The 23,665-nt window shown below is 45.0% G+C and overlaps 1 protein-coding gene across 1 annotated transcript in view; it reads right to left on the minus strand.

Moving 5' to 3' along the window:
* Positions 1-1,709: 1,709 nt before the first annotated feature.
* The window catches only part of LOC142263630 (fibrocystin-like), a gene marked incomplete at its 3' end in the record, with an annotated part of 31,043 nt that continues 9,087 nt past the window's right edge, over positions 1,710-23,665 (minus strand). Inside the window, exons 3-4 of the mRNA XM_075332239.1 lie at positions 5,861-5,996; positions 1,710-1,797 (exon numbers count right to left, since the gene is read on the minus strand). Of these exons, the coding sequence (XP_075188354.1) occupies positions 1,710-1,797; positions 5,861-5,996 (224 nt within the window). The remainder of the gene's footprint in view (positions 1,798-5,860; positions 5,997-23,665) is intronic.

The raw sequence follows: 23,665 nt of genomic DNA on the forward strand, positions 1-23,665 counted from the left end.
CGTAATGACTCTATATAATATATAAGAATAGATCGCTCTGTGTGTAATGACTCTATATAATATATAGGAATAGATCCCTCTGTGTGTAATGACTCTATATAATATATAGAAATAGATCGCTCTGTGTGTAATGACTATATATAATATATAGGAATAGATCCCTCTGTGTGTAATGACTCTACATAATAAATAGGGATGGATACCTATGTGAGTAATGACTCTATATAATATATAGGAATAGATCACTCTGTGTGTAATGACTCTATATAATATATAGGAATAGATCCCTCTGTGTGTAATGACTCTATATAATATATAGGAATAGATCCCTCTGTGTGTAATGACTCTATATAATATATAGGAATAGATCTCTCTGTGTGTAATGACTCTACATAATAAATAGGAATGGATACCTATGTGTGTAATGACTCTATATAATATATAGGAATAGATCCCTCTGTGTGTAATGACTCTATATAATATATAGAAATAGATTGCTCTGTGTGTAATGACTCTATATAATATATAGGAATAGATCCCTCTGTGTGTAATGACTATATAATATATAGGATTAGATCACTCTGTGTGTAATGATGGTGATTTACTACGTTTTGCTTGGTGTGCTGTGGTTTACTTCCAGTCATCTGGCTATTTCCTCAATCCCTTAATTTTCCTCCTCATCACTTGTTGTCTAATTACTGTGTGATAAAGTTTTGGTTTTCCCTTTTCATCTATCACTGTTGGTGTTTACACGCTCCTGTTAGGGAGGGAGGGTGTACTAGATCAGGGCTGGTCAGGAGCAGGGGTAGGAAGGTGGCCCAGACATTGTCACCTTCAGACGTATCTCTGGGATAGCTAGGGCCCCCTTAGCCTTAGGACCAGTTTAGCACCCTGGTCCTCTGTTATGTCCTGCCACCTCATAACAATGTGGCCCCCAACCCTATTGAACAATATGTTAGAGCCTTCTATGAGAATATACTCATGTATACCTCCGAAGTACATTAAAGCAGTAACGGTTAGATAGCATTGCAGTTAGACATTCTCCTTGCTCTCAGTTTAGGGGAAATTCTGCCTTGAGCTGATAAATGGAGTTGACATAGACAGGTTGCTAGGGACTTCCTACTTGACAACGTCATTGACAAGAGAAAAGATATCACAATCGGGCCTTGGTGTTGAAATGGGTTATAAAGCTCTTCTGTCATAACCCAGATTCTGATCATATTGTGTCTCAATCACATCATATTATGTTTGATCTCATCAACGTCCACTGAAAACACTTTTGGGGAACCCCTGTGAAGGTCCTTTGACCCTTCTCATTCTCTGACACCAGAAGTAATTCCATCTTGTGCTATAGACGTGCTGCCTGACAACCTCATTGAAAAACACTGTGGTAGTTAGGCAGTGTACTCTGTTTTAACCAGACATGACTTAGTGACTCATTGACATCACACTCAACGCAAAGAGAGGAAGAAAGCAGCATGGCCATCATTACACCATGGCTATTTTTTGGGCAGCTCCATGCTAATGATGGTCTGAGAGAAGACAACCTCTCTATTTGACCCAAGGAACCTCAAATCCACTTGAATTATAGCCATGTAGATGTTAGTGTAATTTGGGAACCTGTTGGCCATTCATCACTATTTTAGACATACCAATCAAACAATATGATAGTAATAATCCCATATGGCCATACAGTCCACATTTATTACCTTTAAGTGGTGCACCTGAAGCGTCCTTGAGGTAGACGGATACTTTCCAGGGATTGGAGAAATGTCCTAAATTCACAATTTGATTTCCCTGTTGAAACATAGAACAGAATTAATACGACATTGGACACGTCCTACATGCTTAAGATGTGATGAAGACCTTCCTGAAATATACTTGTATTATTTACAAAAAAACTGAACTGAGTCGGAACTGAGGAGCTGAGAGACGTCTGACAATCTGGTTGCTGGGGACGAACTACACTGAAGAGCAAAAGGGTAACAATGTTTTGATCTTTTGACTTTCAGGCTCCATATCTCACTATCCACTGCAGCTTCAAAAATGAGACTACTTTCATTTTATAGACAATCATCTTGGCTAATTCATACATAAATATAACATGCAGCTATTTAGCATATGATCATATGATTAGTTATGCAGATTCTTGTCATGCAACTGCTTTGTTACTGTTTTACTTCTGGTGGTGTAAAAATCTTTTTCTTTCTGTATACTACAAACTACAACCTGTTCTCACATTTCCTAATAGCTCAGTATGTTATTAGGTTGATTCCCAAGAGAAAGGTCACTGGTTCAAATCGAGGAGCAGCCATGAAGAAGATTTCCCAAAAAAAGAAAAACCACATCATCGAGCTCATTGATAGCGGTCTCTTGGCCAAGAAAATTGCCAAACTACATCATGTGAGGCCATGACAGTTGGAAGAATATAAAATGAAGTCCTTCTATCCATTCAGAACCAGTTGAATGTCTAGGCAAAGTATTGGAGTCACCAAGTCGGCTCATCACAAGGTGTATCAGTTCTGGGGTGACAAACAACAGTGGAGGTGGCTCTTCTGAACCGTAATAGTGAGATCACAGATGTCCATGAAGGCACCATGCAATGCAGGTTACACAAGTCTGGAATGGTGGCCTGAAAAAAGGTGAAGAAGCCTTGACTTTGATATCGTCATAAGCATCGACTCGAGTTTGCGATAAAAGTACAAAAAGTGGACAGTAGAAGATTGGAAACGGTTAATTTGGAGCGATGAGATGGAAGTCAATAGACAGCTCTGATGGGGGAAATGGCTCTGCAGTAAACAAGGGGAAAGGGGATAACGGATCGAGAAATGGAAGGAACTGTCAGGGTGGTGGAAGTCTGATGATATGGGGGTTGGTTCACAGCTAAAGGCATTGAATACTTGACCAGAATAGATGATGGTCTCAATGCTGAGCTACATGTGAGTGTCCTACATGACAAATTACTCTGTACACTCGAGTACTATGGATACGAAAAGGACGACATAGTCTTCCAGCACGGCAATGACCTGAAGCATATGGCGAGATTGTCAAAGAAATGTTTCAATGACAATGATGTAGAGGAGCTGGATTGTCCCCAAAGTCCCTCAACCCAATCCAACACTCGTGGGTAGGGTTGAAGAAAAGATGTGTACATCCCCAAGTGACCGACCAGTATACACCAACACTGGGAATATGTAGAAGAGACCTGGGGCAGATTTTGAGCTCTGAGTGAGAGTCAAGAAGAATTCAGGCAGTGCTGAAAGCCAAATTATTTATAACAAAATAATAAAAATTAAAATTTAGATTGTTAGGAGCAAAACCGTAACAATGCAATGACATGAGAAGAATCTGCATAACTAATTATGTGCTAAATAGCTGCAAGTCACATTAACGTATGAGATAGCCAAGATGATTGTCTATAAGATGAAGGTCGTCTCACGCTCAAAGCTGTAGAGGAGGCTGAGCCGGAAAGTCAAATGTTCAAAACATCATTACCCTTTTGCTCATTGGTGTATCTAACAACCAGTCTTTTCAGTGCGGTTGTCAGGCAGCTTGTCCCTAGCAACCAGGCTGTCTCAGATTACTCAGGCCCACAGCTGAGTGTAAAATATGGGGCAGGACCTGAATTTCCCACATATATTTGTGACATATGTAATATAAATGGCATATATGGTGGTCAAACTTTTTTTAAATCAGATAGTTTTATTAACATTTTAGCTTGACAAAAGAAAAATTAGCCATACATGCAAGTATGCGAACCAACCCCCATTACCCCTTCCCCCCTCCAAACAAAATCCCTCATTCGACTCAGCATACAGTATATTCATCTGTACATTTACATTCAAAAATTCAGGTAGGCATAGAGCAGCAACCAAACAGTAACTACTGACGAAACTGACTGAAACACCTGCAATCTGACCTGGCACTTTGACCCATTCCCAGACGGCAAAGCTAAAACAGGTTTGCCATCAGGGCTCTAGCCCAAGTCAGCGTCACCGAAGCCAAATTTGGAGTATCAAGCCACAGGGCCCAAAGATCCTCACATTTCTTGTACGCCCGTCTCTTCTGATAGACATATTTCTCAATCTTCGAGGGTATGGTTTATCTTGTCAACTAAAGCCTGCTTTACACGGGACGACCGATTGTGCAATTTCGCAATCGATAGTACCCACCCCCGTCATTTGTGCGTCACGGGCAAATCGCTGCCTGTGTCGCACAAAGTTGTGAAACCCCCGTCACACGTACTTACCTGCTGAGCGACCTCGCTGTGGGCGGCGAACATCCACTTCCTGAATGGGGAGGGATGTTCGGCGTCACAGCGACGTCACACAGCCACCGGCCAATAGAAGCGGAGGGGCGGAGATGAGCGGGATATAACATCCCGCCCACTTCCTTCCTTCTGCATAGCCGGCGGGAGCCGTGGGACGCAGGTAAGCAGAGTTCATCGTTCCCGTGGTGTCACACGGAGCGACATGTGCTGCCACGGGAATGATGAACAACCGGCACAAGTAAAAGTAAACGATATTATGAAACTGAGCGACGAGTACACGACTCACGATTTGTGAGCGATACTGCGTCGCTCAGAGGTTTCACACGAGACGACGTCATGTAAGATGCCGGATATGCGTCACGAAAACCGTGACCCCGACAATGCATCGCACGATCCGTCGTCTTGTGTAAAGCACCCTTAACTCTTTAGTTCCAGAGACCTTACTATTTTTCCTGCACAGTCCTATGACCTTCCGTGCCTGATATAGTATACGCGCGATGGCAATCTTATGGCTCTTCTGGATAGGGAGTTCCACAGTGTATCTAAGAATACATGTCAAAGGTCCACGGTCCGTACGACAATCATGCGGTCAAGCACTTCCGTCCAGTATCTTCTCAAACGTGGACAGTTCGACATGAGATGAATCAAATCAGCATCCGGGGCTCCACATTTCCAGCAGCACGAGTCGGGGCTAGCGTCTATTTTGAATAAGAATGTCGGTGTTCTGTATACCCTATGTCCTAAAAATAGTTGTGACAGCCTCTGTGACTCACTTACAGACAATAGCGGAATATTTTGTAGTATCTCTTCCCACTTCTCCCCAGAAATATTCCCTACGTCTCTGCCACCTATGTGTAAGACCGCAGGTCACCACCTTAAATTTGGCATCTTGGAAATACATATAGTACCAGGAGATCACACCCTTAGTCTCCCCAGCCGCCACCGAGATATCCAATAGCGGCGTCTGGTTCACCGGTGACAAACTCACAGATACCGACTGTACCTCACAAGCATGCCTAACTTGAAGGTATTGGAAGAACCTGTTGTTCAGGATATCAAATTTTCTCCTGAGCATTTCAAAAGTCTTAACCCGCCCCTATTAAAACAGTTACTGTACCTTCTTGATCCCCTTCAGCTGCCATAACTCAAACTCACATAATTTGTCCAGTTCAGGGAGATTCGGGGTCCCCCATATAAGTGAATATTTGGTGACTACTCTCACCTTCAATACGTCTATTACTTTTTCTGAAGTATTCCCCATCTCCCTTAAGGTATGATACTCGGGGGAAAATATTTTCAGAAAGCCCCCTGAATCTAATTCAGCAGGCAAGTCCCTCTTCCCCAGAACATGATGCAGCATTGCTACTATTGACGGCGAGGTTTCCGCACCCTCCTGTGGTCAGACCTCTTTGACCTCCTTGTACATCTTAAAAATTGTGATCGCATTTCCTTGTTTTGAGTTCAGTGGTCAGGGGTCTATCGTTGACATGGGAGCTACCTGCTAGTGGGGAACACCTCACCTCTTTGTCTTGGCCATGGTATTATGTATAGGATTAGGACAACAGACTGAATTATGGTGAAGAACCGCACCTTTTTATCCAAGAAGATGACTTTTGGCTGTACAGGAAGTGGCGCTCCAGCCGACCCTCCTACCGGCTGCACCGCAATATGGATCCCGTCCGGCTTCACGTAGACGGTGCTGTGGCCTCCTGAAGAACTATTGTATCTGCAAGAGAATATTTAATGGCATGGCATGATCCAGGGTCACAAGGTAAAATTCCTGCTACCTCCCTATAAACTAATTTGTGTACAGCGCTGCAGTATACGTTTGCAATATAAAGGCAACAAGAAATACACTATGCATCAGCCGAGGTTCCCCTAGATGACTCTAGAAAAGAATAAAAAGCCGTGTAATATAATGTAAAGCTATTCTATCAGCACAGATACGGCCGTTTACAGGATCGTGTATGGTAGGAATGCTGGGAGCAGCACTTGTAGCTTTTGGAAGACTTATTTTTCGGAGATTCCTAATGCTGCCCCAGTAATGCCATGGGTGATAATGCCTATATTGGTTTCCTTTACACATGACAGGTTTGCAAAAATGACCGACTTATCCGTGCTTCCTGCACAGCTCCTTAATGTCATCACTACCCAGGTGGTGCCAAGAATGTGACATTCAGAGCCAGACGTACCTACAGATCACCCAGGGGGAGGCGTTATGAGGCTACAGCTATACTACACCCCGTGGTTTCCGATGCCTGGCACAGACATTACATGCTCTATTTAAGGGCTCCTAATGTTCCTCCTTCGACGCTTCAGTGCAGGGATGAGCGTCTTTCTTGGCACACATCTCCCGCACACAGTCACCCAGGTTAATACACCAATGTGCAGAAAATGACAACAGCAGAATCAGACATTGACCCAATCGATCCTTGAACAATTCTACAGCCCTCGTTCTCCCTGAAGCCCAAAATTTGTCTATAATTGTATCATCTGGACTTCAAACTGATGCATTAATACATTGTATCCACATATCCAAGCCTTTCCACCTCCTGCCGACTCCAAATCAAAATATTTCCAGGATCCGTACATTCCTTGACCAAGAATCTGCAAAAACACTAGTGCATTTCCTTACTATCTCCCGCCTGGACTATTGCAACCTCCTGCTCTGTGGCCTCTCTTCTAATACTTTTGCAACCCTTCATTCTATCCTAAACTCCGCGGCCTGACTAATCCACCTCTCCCCTCGCTATTCCCCGGCCTCTCCTCTCTGCCAATCTCTTCACTGGCTTCCCATTGCCCAAAGATTCCAGTTCAAAACCCTAACCATGACATACAAAGCCATCCACAACCTGTCTCCTCCATAAATCTGTGACCTAGTCTCCCAGTACTTACCTGCATGCAACCTCCGATCCTCACAAGATCTCCTTATCTCTTGCCCCCTTATCTCCTCTTCCCACAATCACATACAAGATTTATCCCGTGCCTCCCCCATATTCTGGAATGCTTTACACCAATATATCAGACTCTCGCCTACTGTGGAAACCGTGAAAAGGAACCTGAAGACCCATCTATTTAGACAAGCCTATAACTTGCAGTAACCTTCAGTCCACTATACCGCTGACCAACCAGCTCTACCCTCACCTATTGTATCCTCAGCCATCCCCCTCACCCCACTATACTGCTGTCCAACGAGCTCTACCCTCACCTACTGTATACTCACCCATCCACCTCACCCTACCATACCGCTGCCTGACCAGCTCTGCCCTCACCTAATGTATCTTCACCCATCCCCCTTACCCCACTATACCACTGCACGACCCGCTCTACCTTCACCTACAGTACCCTCACCCATCCCTTGTAGACTGTGAGCCCTTGCGGGCAGGGTCCTCTCTCCTCCTGTAGACTGTGAGCCCTCGTGAGCAGGGTCCTCTCTCCTCCTGTAGACTGTGAGCCCTCATGAGCAGGGTCCTCTCTCCTCCTGTAGACTGTGAGCACTCGTGGGCAAGGTCCTCTCTCCTCCTGTGGACTGTGAGCCCTCGTGAGCAGGGTCCTCTCTCCTCCTGTAGACTGTGAGCCCTCCCGGGCAGGGTCCTCTCTCCTCCTGTAGACTGTGAGCTCTCGCGGGCAGGGTCCTCTCTCCCCCTGTAGACTGTGAGCTCTCGCGGGCAGGGTCCTCTCTCCCCCTGTAGACTGTGAGCTCTCACGGGCAGGGTCCTCTCTCCTCTTGTACCAGTCTGTGCCTTGTATTGTTCATGATTATTGTACTTGTCTATGTACGCCCCCCCTCTTTCACATGTAAAGCGCGATGGAATAAATGGCTCTATAATAATAAATAATAATAATAATTGTAGCAAACTACGAGGTCAGGAGAGAGACTTGTGCTGCGCAGGGGTTTAGCTCAAAGAGCGATTTCTAGACTTTTGAAGCAAGTTCCCAGCTTTCAGTGTTTGCATGTAAGCAAGAGTGATTCCATTTACAGAGAAGAGATCATTAAAAAGGAGAGGAATTAAAAGTATGACAGAGCAGAGGGGTTTAAAATGGTCATCCACAGGAAAAGTAATAACCTACCAATTACTGAGAGTCTTACAACTGAGACCCCCATTTCTCTACAAAAAATACTACGTATTGGGATAGCATATTGGAGATGGGAATACCCCTTTAAGGCTCTTTCAGACATTCAAGATCATAGGTCCGATCTCGGATGGCAATGCATGGACTCGCCGCACGTCTCCTATGACGTATAAATTTCAGCACCAAATCTGCATCTCTTGGCAAAAAAAACTACACAAATTGGTTTTGACGCCATTTCGGGGCAGTTTTCTGCCACAAAATGCAAATTTGGTGCTGAAATTTCTGCACCAGTTTTCTGCACCAAATTTGTATCTACTGGCAGAAAACTGCACCAAAACGGAGTCAAAACCGTTTTTTTTGCCAAGAGATGCTGATTTGGTGCTGAAATTTATACACCATATTCCTGCAACAAATCTGCATCTCCTGGTTAAAAATTGCATAATTACTGCATCAAAACTGCACTGTGTTTTGATGTGTTTTTTGCCAGAAGATGCAGATTTGCCAGGGAATGCAGGTCTGTGAACTCAGTTCACCTGAGGTGAGGTCACTGAGTTCAATGAGGTCACATGAGGTTAGTTAACCTGCAGTCACAGGTGGGATACCATGGGAAACTCCAGCTGTGACCGCAGATAAACTGAGTGACGTCACCGCTGATTGATGAGGCTCAGTCTCTGCCTAAAGCCACTGTGGGCGGTGATGTTCTGTACTCACGCACTGTGACTTCAGTATGTAGCAGAGCCGGAATCATCATGGAACCTTGTGTGGATTATGCAGGAATTAGATGTCTTGAGTTAATACATTGAAGAAAGAGGGTGTTTTTTGTATTTTATTTCAAACAAAGGATTTTCTCAGTGTTTGTATTTATTTCTTTTCACTTACAGATTAGTAATGGGGGTGTCTCATAGATGCGTCCCATTACTAATCTAGGGCTTAAAAGCAGCTGTGAGCTGTCATTAAACCCTAATATTACCATGATTGCTATCACACCAGGGCAATCAGGATGAGCTGGGTAAAGTGCTGAGATTGTTGCATCTAATTGATGTGACAATCTGGGCAGCTAGAGGCTGCAATTTTTAGGCTGGTGGTGGCCCAATCACCATAGGTCTCGCCAATCTGAGAATACCAGCCCCCAGCTGTTAGGCTTTATCAAGACTGGGTATCAAAATTGGGGAGGAATGCACAACGGTTTATAAACTTATTTATTTAAATAATAAAAAAGCCGCATACGGTCCTTTGTATTTTGATGCACAGCCGAGACAAGCGCACAGGTTTGGAAAACCTGCACAAATTGGCAAATTCGAATTTTGCCCAATTCACTCATTTCTAGTTCAGACAGCAGAGAATGGATATGAAGGGGAAGGGCATAGTATAAATCCCTCCCTCCAAGGACACGCCCCTGCTTATCTACCAATATCCTGCTAGTATATGATGTAGCTTTTTCATGATATCTGTATTTAGATTACAACTAATAGAAGGAATTGATGAGGACATATCTTGACAGATCCTCACCATTCAAGTTTGAGCCCTATTACCTGGAGCTGTGCAGCCTCCTGATCATGCAGGACATTGGGATTTAGCCTTTAGAGATTTTGAAGATGGAGAGAGGCAAATTATTGGGTTTTATCTCTGTAGTAAACAAGCCTTGCAGCACATGTATTATATGAATTAGACTGCTTTAGGAAAGCAGGAATGCTATACTAGCGACAGTGTGAATATGAGGAGGGGCATGTTATTGGTCCTCCCTCCATAGTGAACACCCCTGCTTATCTGTCAATGCACACATAAAGACTAGTAGTGTTGCAGGAGTGTTATACAGCCTTATAGTTTGTCAAGGGCAGGGGAAGTGCATGTTATGAGGCCATCCCATCTCAGTGCCCACCCCACTTATCTGCAGGGGAAGGGCATGTTATTAGGCCATCCCACCTCAGTGTCCACCCCACTTATCTGCAGGGGAAGGGCATGTTATTAGGCCATCCCACCTCAGTGCCCACCCCACTTATCTGCAGGGGAAGGGCATGTTATGAGGCCATCCCAACTCAGTGTCCACCCCTGCTTATCTGCAGGGGAAGGGCATGTTATGAGGCCATCCCAACTCAGTGTCCACCCCTGCTTATCTGCAGGGGAGGGGCATGTTATGAGGCCATCCCACCTCAGTGCTCACCCCACATATCTGCAGGGGAAGGGCATGTTATGAAGCCATCCCGTCTCAGTGCCCTCCCCTAGTTATCTGCAGGGGAGGGGCATGTTATGGGGCCATCCCATCTCAGTGCCCACACTTGCTTACCTGTCAGACAATGAAACTGCCCATTACGCGATCAGTTCACATAATGCTGTTTGTTGTAGCTAAGTTTGTACCGTAATATTCTGCTCTCTCACAGTCAAGTAAAAAATAGTCACATTCATGTTCCGGAAACTTTTTTTTTGAAAATTGATATTTAGATTTCTACCCGAAACTGAAAATAAGGTCCCATTACCCAGAATGCTTCATGCCGCGCTCAATGGACGCGGCTGGAAATCGATGTCATTTATGATGTAATGAATTAGAGTAAATTGTAAATGAGGCCGAGCAATGAGCTCATAAAACCGCGGATAACTGTAAAGGACCAGTAATCATTCACTACAGTAACTTTTGCCTTCAGACGCACCGCGTGCGATCGTATCCATCAATTGCGGCTGGCCTTTCAAAAAGTCATAAATAGCGGGGGAAGTTAAAGGATTTCCATCAGACAAAGTGCCACCGGATGCATAATCAGGATGATTGAGCGGGCGACATTGTGAAAGGCATGTCTCCTGTGCCAGCGCATCATCCCGGGAAAAAAAAAAAATCAAGAAATCTGCAATTTTTGGGAAATAAGATGGGATATAGGATGTGGAAGTTAGTGATCCAATGATCATCATATAGGATGTAGTGTGCGGCTCCATACGTTTGTGGTCCTGCTGTGCTTTGTAGTCCTGCGCAAGGGACTGGGCCGGGTGCAACAGCAAAATCTGGAATCCATATATCCACTAAAAAATCACCAGAATATACTGAAAATACCAGGAATAGTCAGGGCTGTGCTTGTCTGATGTAGCAGAGCTGTGTGTGTTTAGCACAGTAGCACTCATTGTGACAGTTGTAGTTAAACTTAATAAGATACTGTATATTATCTCGGTGCTGGTTAGATGTAGCAGAATTGTCGGAGTGAAGTAGCAGAGTTATAATAGTCAGATGTAGAAAAGAAAGTTTGGCTTAACGCAGTCACACTAAAGGCGGCGTCACACGCTACGATATATCGGGCGATATGTGGTTGGGGTCACGGATTCCGTAACACACATCCGGCATCGTTCGCGACGTCGTTGCGTGTGACACCTACGAGCGACTCTGAACGATCACAAATAGGATGAAAATCGTGGATCGTTGACACGTCGTTCATTTTTAAAAGATTGTTTGCTTTTGGGGATGCAGTCGACATATTGCTCCGTTTGACACCCTTCAAACGACCGCCTGGGTCAAACAATTTATCGTTGATCGCTGATGCGTCGTTTTTGAGATCGTTACGTGTGACTGCAAATAAACGACCTATGTGCGATCTCGGCAAATCGTAAATGCGATCTGGGCGTGTCACGTCGCTCATGAGATCGCCCGATATATCGTCCCGTGTAACGGGGCCTTACGTTTGTCAGATGTAGCAGAGCTCAGTAAAGGCCGCTTTACACGCTGCGACATCGCTAACAAGATGTCGTTTGGGTCACGGAATTCGTGACGCACATCCGGCCTCGTTAGCGACGTCGTAGCGTGTGACAGCTACGAACGACCGTTAACGATCAAAATTACTTACCTAATCGTTGATCGTTGAAACGTCGTTCAAATTCCAAATATCGTTGCTGTTGCAGGACGCAGGTTGTTCCTCGTTCCTGCGGCAGCACACATCGCTATTAGTGACACCGCAGGAACGAGGAACATCTCCTTACCTGCGGCCGCCCGCAATGAGGAAGGAAGGAGGTGGGCGGGATGTTCGCCCCGCTCATCTCAGCCCCTCCGCTTCTATTGGGCAGCCGCTTAGTGACGCCGCTGTGACGCCGAACGAACCGCCCCCTTTGAAAGGAGGCGGTTCACCGGTCACAGCGATGTCGCTAGGCAGGTAAGTATGTGTGACGAGTGTTAGCAATGTTGTGCGCCACGGGCAGCGATTTGCCCATGACGCACAACCTACGGGGGTGGGTGCTTTCACCAGCGACATCGCTAGCGATGTCGCTGTGTGTAAAGTGGGCTTAAGATTTGGCCATGATGCAGATCGTGGGGCCAAAGATCTATGTATAGCACTGCTACATCTCAGCACTGTGCATTGCAACCAATGAAGTATCGTGACAAGCAAAAAGTCACAACCAGTCAGATTTTTTTGCGACTTACTCATCAGCAGTCTGATTGCTGATTAATTTCTGTTGATCGGAGTTGCACAGCTCTGAACAGCAGAAATGCAGCGTTCCTGTTAGAGCCGGCTCTCTGTCGGCTCTGGCAGGAAATACGTCATGATAGCGACAGTAGTCATCTAATGAGCAACCATCGGCTCCCCAGCGCAGTCATATATATTGCGCTGTCACATTTTGACAGTGTGATCTAAGGGGTTAATAGGCACGGGAGGATCTTGGATCCACACGTGCCTGTTAGCCGCACATGTCTGCTGTTCAAATCAGCAGACATGTGCAGAGATTGCCGGCGGTGATCACCCCTTCATGATTTAGGACATACCGGTACATCCTCAGTCGTGAAGGGGTTAAACAACCATCTCATTTGCTGCTTTCTTAACACTGCATCTAGAGCTGAAGAGGGAACCCTGCCCATCAGTTCCCTGAACAGGACACTTTAAGACTAAGGGCGGCTTTGCACACTACGACATCGCAGGTGCGATGTCGGTGGGGTCAAATCGAAAGTGACGCACATCCGGCGTCACTTGCGATGTCGTAGTGTGTAAATCCTAGATGATACGATGAACGAGCGCAAAAGCGTCGTTATCGTATCATCGGTGCAGGCTCCGACATTTCCATAATTCCGGTGCCGCGACAGGTACGATGTAGTTCCTCGTTCCTGCGGCAGCACACATCGCTGTGTGTGAAGCCGCAGGAACGAGGAACATCTCCTATCTGCCGCCAGCGGCTATACGGAAGGAAGGAGGTGGGCGGGATGTTTACATCCTGCTCATCTCCGCCCCACCGCTGCCATTGGCCGCCTGCCGTGTGACGTCGCTGTGACGCCGCACGACCTGTCCCCCTTTAGGAAGGAGGCGGGTCGCCGGCCAGAGCGACGGTTGCAGGGCAGGTGAGTGCATGTGAAGCTGGCGTAGCGATAATTATCGCTACGCCAGCTATCACAAGATATCGTACCTGCGACAGGGGCGGGGACTATCGCGTGCGACATCACAGCATCGACTTGCGATGTTGCAACGTGCAAAGCCCGCCTTAGTCTGGAGTCACATTAACGTATTGCATGTGATGCAAGTGCATGGGATGCGATCTGCTAATGACCCTCGGGGTCAGGCTCTACTGTGAGAGTGGTCCAAGGGTCATTATACTGTGAACCAACCTTGCGATCAGATCACCGCTGCAGAGGAAAGGGAGGGATTAATCTCTCCATCTCCTCCATTGACAGCCTGCGCGTATATCGCACTGATGTCATCCGAGTGCGGTCTGATGTTTCACTCACACCCATAGATTTGTATGGGTGCGAGTGATCCGAGACTCGCAGACAGTCAAAGCATGCAGCCATTTTTTCCTCAGTCCATTTAGGGCTGAGGAAAAACTTGCAGATCTGAGCTGCAGCATTTTCTTACATGCGGTCGAGTGCAATGCCAGATTTTCTCACCTTGCACTGGTGCGAGTCATATGTCAGTGTAACTCTGTGTCGACCAGGCCTATGGGGTACTTGGTCCAGGGCTGTATATTTACGGGGATGCTGTGTCACGGGTGAATGCTGGCCGTTGCCCGGTCCCGTGCCCTGGGTGCTTTTTAATAGGGAGTATTAACAGGGGAGATTAAAGTCATTGATGTGACGCCACCTGCGGGTGCTGGTTAAGATTGTGGAACCACCGCTGCTGAGTTGGCTGTCCCTAGGGCTGGTGGTAATGGCAGCTGTGGTGGTAGGCCCTCCGCAGGTAGGGCGGAACCCCCGGGGGATGTGTGGTGGAGACTTTAGCCAAAGAAGGGAGGCCACACCGTGGGTTGTAGTTAACAGTCTTTACTCACAGTTGGGCCCTTGGACGGCTGGTTCAAGTCCCTGTAGTTCTAGTGCCAGTTGATGACTCGGTTGCTTTGTCCCCGGTACTCTCATTGTGGTTGGGTCCCCATAGCGTGGAGCAATTTGGGGCCTGATTGTCTTTAGACAGTCTCCTTCTCCGTATGGCGGGCAGTGTGGACCCTGTAGGGCTGGTCTGTAGTCCTGAACCCTGATCCGCTATTTACTGCTGATGCCCCCGGATCTGTGGGTCAGTGAGGTCCGTGTAGGTCCCTTCACTGTGCAGGTATTTGCCAGGCTGCGTGTAGCTGACATCTGACCTAGGGCCCTGTGCCCCGTGCGTGCTCTGGTCCCAGTGGTACTCGGGTGTACCTACCCTGGCGACCACTCTTCTGTGCCCCCGGGCCACCGTTACATGACCCAGCTCTAGTCACCTCCACTCTCTTCACTCTCTACTTACTAACTCCTCCTCCAGACTGACTGTCCCCTCCCACCAGGCTGTCTAGTCCACTGGACTGGCTCCGCCTTCTAGGTGGCTATCCCTCTGTGTCTGACTAGGCAATGACCCCTGGTGTGTAGTGGAAACTGGGATTTTGGTGTGTGCAGATGTTACTGGCACTGTTGTTCCAGGTCCCTGGGGGTAGGCCCTGCATCCTCGTGAGGATGCAGTAACTAGTAGTGCCCTGAGTGGTTCAGGGGCGCTACATGAGTCATACGCCAATGTAACTCCAGCCTATCGGGGGCTATGTCCAAGTGTCTTTCTCCTTCCCAAGTAGAACCGCTGAGAACCAAACTGTCCATCAGTTTAATTTCCCCCTTCATAGAGTGACATCTGGCATGGAAGAGACTCTGTGGATGTGACTTATGTTGTCATTTTTATTTATCCAAAATGTTTGGGTTTCCCCTTTTAAAACATCAAGGTGCGATTACTCCTTTTTATCATTTTTATTTTTACTGCTTTGAGGTTTTAAATCATTTAAAATAAAGATATGTGAGTATTAGTGTAGCCTGAAAAGCATTGCCCGAGACAGTAACTGTCTCTGTCTCTTCTCTGTCTGTCTCTCTATTTGTACCTCACCGCAGCCTCGGCTGCGACCGCCGAGCCGCTCTGGTCCGTGCTCGCGTACTGCGGGCGGTGGCTCGAGCCTCTCACGGACCCGGGGGTCACGTTGCTCTGAAAGGGGTAATGGCGGTGCACGCAGGGGTTTGGGTGGTTGTTTGGTGGAATTGATAAAGTTCGTGACGTCACCCACGGGTTGTGGTGATTGTATGGTGGAAACCACCGCTGCCGGGGACGGTGTTATGCAGCTTGATGTTAACCCCTATGTGGGCAGGGGGCGATGGTCCCGGGGGCCCACGGGAAGGTGAGAGCCGGGGTGCAGGGCGCAGGGTCGCGGTGCAGTGCGGTGCGGTGCCTGACGGCACTGGTGTACTCACTCTGACACAAGATAACGGAGTCTCTGGTAAACCAATCGGTAGAATGGACGGGGCCCACAGCCGGCTGCGGTGTTCTCCCTGGACGGGTTGGTGGCAGCTGTCGTTCCCCTTGCACCGATGTTATGTTGTGAATGACTCCTGTGCCTGGACACTGGTAGTTCGCTCCCCGGCGTGTAAGTGTTGTGTGAGCCCGCTTGCCCGCAGGCGCTGGCCCTTTGGATCTCTTGCCTTTGGCGGTGGCACTTATCCGGGATGGTTGGGCTGTTGCTGTCAATCGGGACTTGGGTGGGAATGAACCCCTGAGGTCCAGACCACAATCAGTAAATCTGACTATCCGGGCGGCTTCTAGCCTAGTCGGGGTCTGAGTACCCTGCCTGGTGCTTGGCTCCAATCGACTCCCCGGTTCGGTACCATCGGGCTACCGCCCGACACCGGTCCTACGGTTCCACTGACCGTACACCAACTCCTGCAGACGGCCACCACCGTCTGCCGACCTTGCTGGAGGTGCCTGGGCTCCGACTCAGACACCTAGACAGTCCGTGGCAGGCCTGGTCCCAGGTCTGCCCTTGACTTTGCCTCCTCACTCCTTCACTGTCTGCTCCTACTCTCTGACTGTACTGTCTCACTGTTTGTTGTGTTTTCCCACCTCCAGGCCTGTGAACTCCTTGGTGGGCGGAGTCAACCACCTGGCTCCGCCCCACCTGGTGTGGACATCAGACACTGGAGGGTGGCAACGAGGATTTTCTGTGTGACTGGTGTCACCTATCCACGGAAGGGGTGTGTGTGATGTTGTGTCTGTGACTACCTGGCTAGTCCAGGGCGTCACATATTTCATTGTCTCCCTCCTTGTCTGTCTCTTTACCTGTCTGTCTTTCTATCTCTTTCCCTGTCTGTTTCTTCTCTCTTTGTCTGTGTCTGTTTCTTTGTCTGTGTTTGTCTCTTTGTCTGTCTGTCTCTCCCTGTCAGTCTGTCTCTCCCTGTCAGTCTGTCTCTCCCTGTCAGTCTGTCTCTCCCTGTCAGTCTGTCTCTCCCTGTCAGTCTGTCTCTCCCTGTCAGTCTGTCTCTTTCCCCGTCAGTATGTCTCTTTCCCCGTCAGTCTGTCTCTTTCCCCGTCAGTCTGTCTCTTTCCCCGTCAGTCTGTCTCTTTCCCCGTCTGTCTTTCTCTTTCCCTGTCTGTTTCTTTGTCTGTGTCTGTCTCCTTCCCTGTCTGTCTCTTCTCTCTTTGTCTGTCTCTTTATCTGTCACTTTGTCTGTGTCTGTCTCTTTGTCTGTGTTTGTCTCTTCTCCCTTTGACTGTGTTTGTCTCTTTATCTGTCACTTTGTCTGTGTCTCTTTGTCTGTTTGTCTCTTTGTCTGTCACTTTGTCTGTGTCTGTCTCTTTGTCTGTCTTTCTCTCCCTGTCTGTCTGAATCTTTGTCTGTCTCTCTCTCCATGTATATTTCCCTGTCTGTCTGTCTCCTTCCCTGTCTCTTTCCCTGTCTGTCTGTCTCCTTCCCTCTCTCTTTCCCTGTCTGTAGGTATCTTTCCCTGTCTTTCTGTCTCTTTCCCTGTCTGTCTCCTTCCCTGTCTCTTTCCCTGTCTGTCTGTCTCCTTCCCTGTCTTTCTCTTTCCCTGTCTGTCTGTCTCCTTCCCTGTCTCTTTCCCTGACTGTCTGTCTCTCTCCCTGTATATTTCCCTGTCTCTCTCTTGCCCTGTCTGTCTCTCTCTGTCTGTCTCTTTCCCTGTCTGTCTCTTCTTGGTTTGTCTGTGTCTGTCTCTTTGTCTGTCTCTCCCTGTCTGTCTGTAACTTTCCCCGTCTCTCTGTCTCTCCCTGTATATTTCCCTGTCTGTCTGTGTCCTTCCCTGTCTCTTTCCCTGTCTGTATCTTTCCCTGTCTTTCTGTCTCTTTCCCTGTCTTTCTGTCTCCTTCCCTGCCCGTTTCTTTACCTGTGTCTGTCTCCTTCCCTGTCTGTTTCTTTGTCTCTGTCTGTCTCTTTGTCTGTCTCTTTCCCTGTCTGTCTCTTCTCTCTTTGTCTGTGTCTGTCTCTTTGTCTGTCTCTCTGTGTGGAGCCTGGGTGGAGTCTCAGGGGGGTTAAAGATTTTGCCAGGATGGAGTCCTGAATTCCTCGTGGCAGCCCTGGCCCTGATGGCGGCCCTGCTTACCATGTTACACAGCATGTGAGAAACACAGCTCTACTATGTCCGACAAAGACAACTCTGGTAAACATATTAGTGTTATGTTTTTTAGATACAGCATATTATGATATTCCGATGTAGTAGAGCTGTTTGGCAGATTTAGTAGAGATGTATTTGTCGGATGCAATTGAGCTTGGCAACTTATATTAGTGACCATATTTTGCAAATACAGCCATATTGCGTTTGTCCAATGTAGCAGTGTTGTTCTTGTCAGATGTAGTAGAGCTGTTCTTGTCTGGTGTAGTAGAGCTGTGTTTGTTGAATGTAGTAGAGCTACATTTGTCAGATGTAGTAGAGCTGTATTTGTCACATGTAATAGAGTTGTGTTTATCAGATGTAGTAAAGCTGTGTTTGTTGAATGTAGTAGAGCTGTGTTTGTCAGATGTAGTAAAGCTGTGTTTGTCAGATGTAGTAAAGCTGTGTTTGTTGAATGTAGTAGAGCTGTGTTTGTCAGATGTAGTAGAGCTGTGTTACTCAGATGTAGAAGGAAAGGATATCGGCACATCCAGCATAAAATCATTTCTTTCTTTATTGTCACATATATTAAAAAAGTCCATCCATATTCTGAAGACCCTGATGCGTTAAGCCTATGATTGAGGAAGCTCTTTTGCGTCGGAAACGCGTCAGGATCTTCAGAATATGGATGGACTTTTTTAATACTATGCAACAATAAAGAAAGAAATGATTTTACGTTGGATGTGCCGATACCCTTTCCTTCTAGTGAAGTTATAGTCCACCTGGCGGACTTCATATCATTGCACTCCCTGTATGTGTGGTGACCTATAGGGCGTGTCAAGCTTTCCTCCACCTCATCTTGTATCAGATGTAATACAGATGTGTTTGTCAGATGTGGTAGAGCTGTGTTTCTCAGATATTACAGAGCTGTGTTTGTCAGATGTGGTAGAGCTGTGTTTGTCAGATGTAGTAGAGCTGTGTTTCTCAGATGTAGCATAGCTGTGTTTGTCAGATGTGGTAGAGCTGTGTTTCTCAGATATAGCAGAGCTGTGTTTGTCAGATATAGCAGAGCTGTGTTTCTCAGATGTAGCATAGCTGTGTTTGTCAGATGTGGTAAGCTGTGTTTCTCAGATGTAGTAGAGCTGTGTTTCTCAGATGTAGCATAGCTGTGTTTCTCAGATATAGCAGAGCTGTGTTTGTCAGATATAGCAGAGCTGTGTTTGTCAGATATAGCAGAGCTGTGTTTCTCAGATGTAGCATAGCTGTGTTTGTCAGATGTGGTAGAGCTGTGTTTCTCAGATATAGCATAGCTGTGTTTCTCAGATATAGGATAGCTGTGTTTGTCAGATGTAGTAGTGTTGTGTTTCTCAGATATAGCAGAGCTGTGTTTGTCAGATGTAGTAGAGTTGTGTTTCTCAGATATAGCATAGCTGTGTTTGTCAGATGTAAGAGAGCTGTGTTTCTCAGATATAGCATAGCTGTGTTTGTCAGATGTAGTAGAGCTGTGTTTGTTGGATGTAGCAGAGCTGTGTTGGTCAGATGTAGCAGAGCTGTGTTGGTCAGATGTAGTAGAGCTGTGTTTGTTGGATGTAGCAGAGCTGTGTTGGTCAGATGTAGCAGAGCTGTGTTGGTCAGATGTACAGAGATGTATTTGTCAGATGTAGAGAGTCTTGTGTGATGCAGCAGACGCGACTTTGTTCAGGTTGTGACATTCTAACATTTGACACTAGAACAAAGGGTCAGTAGAAACCGCCTCGGCTCTGCTCCATCCTCACCTTTTGTCTTTATTATTACTGATCGTGCACATAGGCCAGCAGCGCACGGCTCCGCACAGCCCACCCCTCCCCCGTTCTCCTATATCACCGCACCTTGGCCGCCGTCTACGCCATTTTTTCTTTTACGATATGTTATAATAGTGTAATAAATCTGTTAGCTTAGAATGGAATCTGTGTGGCCTTTTAGAGAAATCATCATTAAACGCGGAGCCCCCGTTAATGATGCCATCCCTGGGAAATTGTTTAATCCGCGGCCGGGGTGAAAGGTCGCCAAATGAATTTTTAATCGTACATCAACTTGACACGCGAAAGGCAAAACCGCCATAGATAAAAGTTACCGTAAAGGGCAGCGTCTCCTCCCGATAGGTCAATAACAGCCAAGAGAGCGGCTCATCCCGGCTCCTCTCGTGCTGCCTCGCGTGCCTCGCATTTAATATGGACACCCAATTAATACCGCCGAGGCCCGGGCAGCCTCATTTCGGCTGAATTATGACCCATCTACCCCCTTTTTTTTTCGAAGTGATCCCAATATATCACGGCGAGCTGAGAATTAGCGTTAATTGATTTGAGTTACTGAGCAATGATGGCCGCACTCGCGCAATGTAAGGCTTATTGGCTTCCGAGAGGCCGAGATTAGATTCCTGGGCCCCGCCGGTAACCTGACATCCTGTTACAGCCTCGTAAACCGCCTATGTGCGGCCCCACTGGGGTCGTCAGTAACCGAAAGTGAAGGCCAAACATCATTACGTCCCCGCTGTAATATTAAAGCGAGAGGATAAACACCTTATTGCCGGCCACCTGAATTTATCATCGCGCCATTGTTATCCAATTTACAGACACTAATGTGACTCTACCCAGGGGGAAAAAGGCAACTGATGTCAAACGATGCAATAGCGGCATGTTACCATCCCCCCCCCCCCCCCACCATCACTGCGGAGGACGACATCCACTGGGACATTGCTTCACTGAATGGAAGCCTCAGACACCAGTGATATAGTAGAAGTAGTTATATTCTTATACATAGGGGCAGTATTATAGTAGTTATATTCTTGTACATAGGGGCAGTATTATAGTAGTTATATTCTTGTACATAGGGGCAGTATTATAGTAGTTATATTCTTGTACATAGGAGCAGTATTATAGTAGTTATATTCTTGTACATAGGGGGCAGTATTATAGTAGTTATATTCCTGTACATAGGGGCAGTATTATAGTAGTTATATTCTTGTATATAGGGGCAGTATTATAGTAGTTATATTCTTGTACATAGGGGGCAGTATTATAGTAGTTATATTCCTGTACATAGGAGCAGTATTATAGTAGTTATATTCTTGTATATAGGGGCAGTATTATAGTAGTTATATTCTTGTATATAGGGGCAGTATTATAGCAGTTATATTCTTGTACTTAGGAGCAGTATTATAGTAGTTATATTCCTGTACATAGGAGCAGAATTATAGTAGTTATATTCTTGTACATAGGAGCAGTATTATAGTAGTTATATTCTTGTACATAGGGGTAGTATTATACTAGTTATATTCTTGTACATAATGGCAGTATTATAGTAGTTATATTCTTGTACATAGAGGCAGTATTATAGTAGTTATATTCTTGTACATAGGGGCAGTATTATAGTAGTTATATTCTTGTACATAGGGGCAGTATTATAGTAGTTATATTCTTGTACATAGGGGCAGTATTATACTAGTTATATTCTTGTACATAATGGCAGTATTATAGCAGTTATATTCTTGTACATAGGGGCAGTATTATAGTAGTTATATTCTTGTACATAGAGGGCAGTATTATAAAAGTTATATTCTTGTACATAGGAGCAGTATTATAGTAGTTATATTCTTGTACATTGGGGCAGTATTATAGTAGTTATATTCTTGTACATAGGGGCAGTATTATACTAGTTATATTCTTGTACATAAGAGCAGAATTATAGTAGTTATATTCTTGTACATAGGGGGCAGTATTATAGGAGTTATATTCTTGTACATAGGAGCAGTATTATAGTAGTTATATTCTTATACATAGGGCAGTATTATAGTAGTTATATGCTTGTACATAGGGGCAGTATTATTGTAGTTTTATTCTTATACATAGGGGACAGTATTATAGTAGTTATATTCTTGTACATAGGGGCAGTATTATAGTAGTTATATTCTTGTACATAGGGGGCAGTATTATAGTAGTTATATTCTTGTACATAGGAGCAGTATTATAGTAGTTATATTCTTGTACATAGGGGCAGTATTATAGTAGTTATATTCTTGTACACAGGGGCAGTATTATAGTAGTTATATTCTTGTACACAGGGGCAGTATTATAGTAGTTATATTCTTGTACATAGGAGCAGTATTATAGTAGTTATATTCTTGTACATAGGAGCAGTATTATAGTAGTTATATTCTTGTATATAGGGGCAGTATTATAGTAGTCATATTCTTGTATATAGGGGCAGTATTATAGTAGTTATATTCTTGTACATAGGAGCAGTATTATAGTAGTTATATTCTTGTACATAGGATCAGTATTATAGTAGTTATATTCTTGTATATAGGGGCAATATTATAGTAGTTATATTCTTGTACACAGGGGCAGTATTATAGTAGTTATATTCTTGTACACAGGGGCAGTATTATAGTAGTTATATTCTTGTACATAGGAGCAGTATTATAGTAGTTATATTCTTATACATAGGGAGCAGTATTATAGTAGTTATATTCTTGTACATAGGGGCAGTATTATAGTAGTTATATTCTTGTACATAGGAGCAGTATTATAGTAGTTATATTCTTGTACATAGGGGGCAGTATTATAGTAGTTATATTCTTGTACATAGGAGCAGTATTATAGTAGTTATATTCTTGTATATAGGGGCAGTATTATAGTAGTTATATTCTTGTACATAGGAGCAGTTTTATAGTAGTTATATTCTTGTACATAGGAGCAGTATTATAGTAGTTATATTCTTGTACATTGGAGCAGTATTATAGTAGTTATATTCTTGTACATAAGGACAGTATTATAGTAGTTATATTCTTGTACATAGGGGCAGTATTATAGTAGTTATATTCTTGTACATAGGGCAGTATTATAGTAGTTATATTCTTGTACATAGGGCAGTATTATAGTAGTTATATTCTTGTACATAGGGCAGTATTATAGTAGTTATATTCTTGTACATAGGGGCAGTATTATAGTAGTTATATTCTTGTACATAGGAGCAGTATTATAGTAGTTATATTCTTGTACATAGGGGCAGTATTATAGTAGTTATATTCTTGTACATAGGGGCAGTATTATAGTAGTTATATTCTTGTACTTAGGAGCAGTATTATAGTAGTTATATTCTTGTACATAGGGGCAGTATTATAGTAGTTATATTCTTGTACATAGGGCAGTATTATAGTAGTTATATTCTTGTACACAGGGGCAGTATTATAGTAGTTATATTCTTGTACACAGGGGCAGTATTATAGTAGTTATATTCTTGTACATAGGAGCAGTATTATAGTAGTTATATTCTTGTACATAGGAGCAGTATTATAGTAGTTATATTCTTGTATATAGGGGCAGTATTATAGTAGTCATATTCTTGTATATAGGGGCAGTATTATAGTAGTTATATTCTTGTACATAGGAGCAGTATTATAGTAGTTATATTCTTGTACATAGGATCAGTATTATAGTAGTTATATTCTTGTATATAGGGGCAATATTATAGTAGTTATATTCTTGTACACAGGGGCAGTATTATAG

This window comes from Anomaloglossus baeobatrachus, unplaced genomic scaffold (assembly GCF_048569485.1).
Source record: "Anomaloglossus baeobatrachus isolate aAnoBae1 unplaced genomic scaffold, aAnoBae1.hap1 Scaffold_2608, whole genome shotgun sequence".
NCBI lineage: Eukaryota > Metazoa > Chordata > Amphibia > Anura > Aromobatidae > Anomaloglossus > Anomaloglossus baeobatrachus.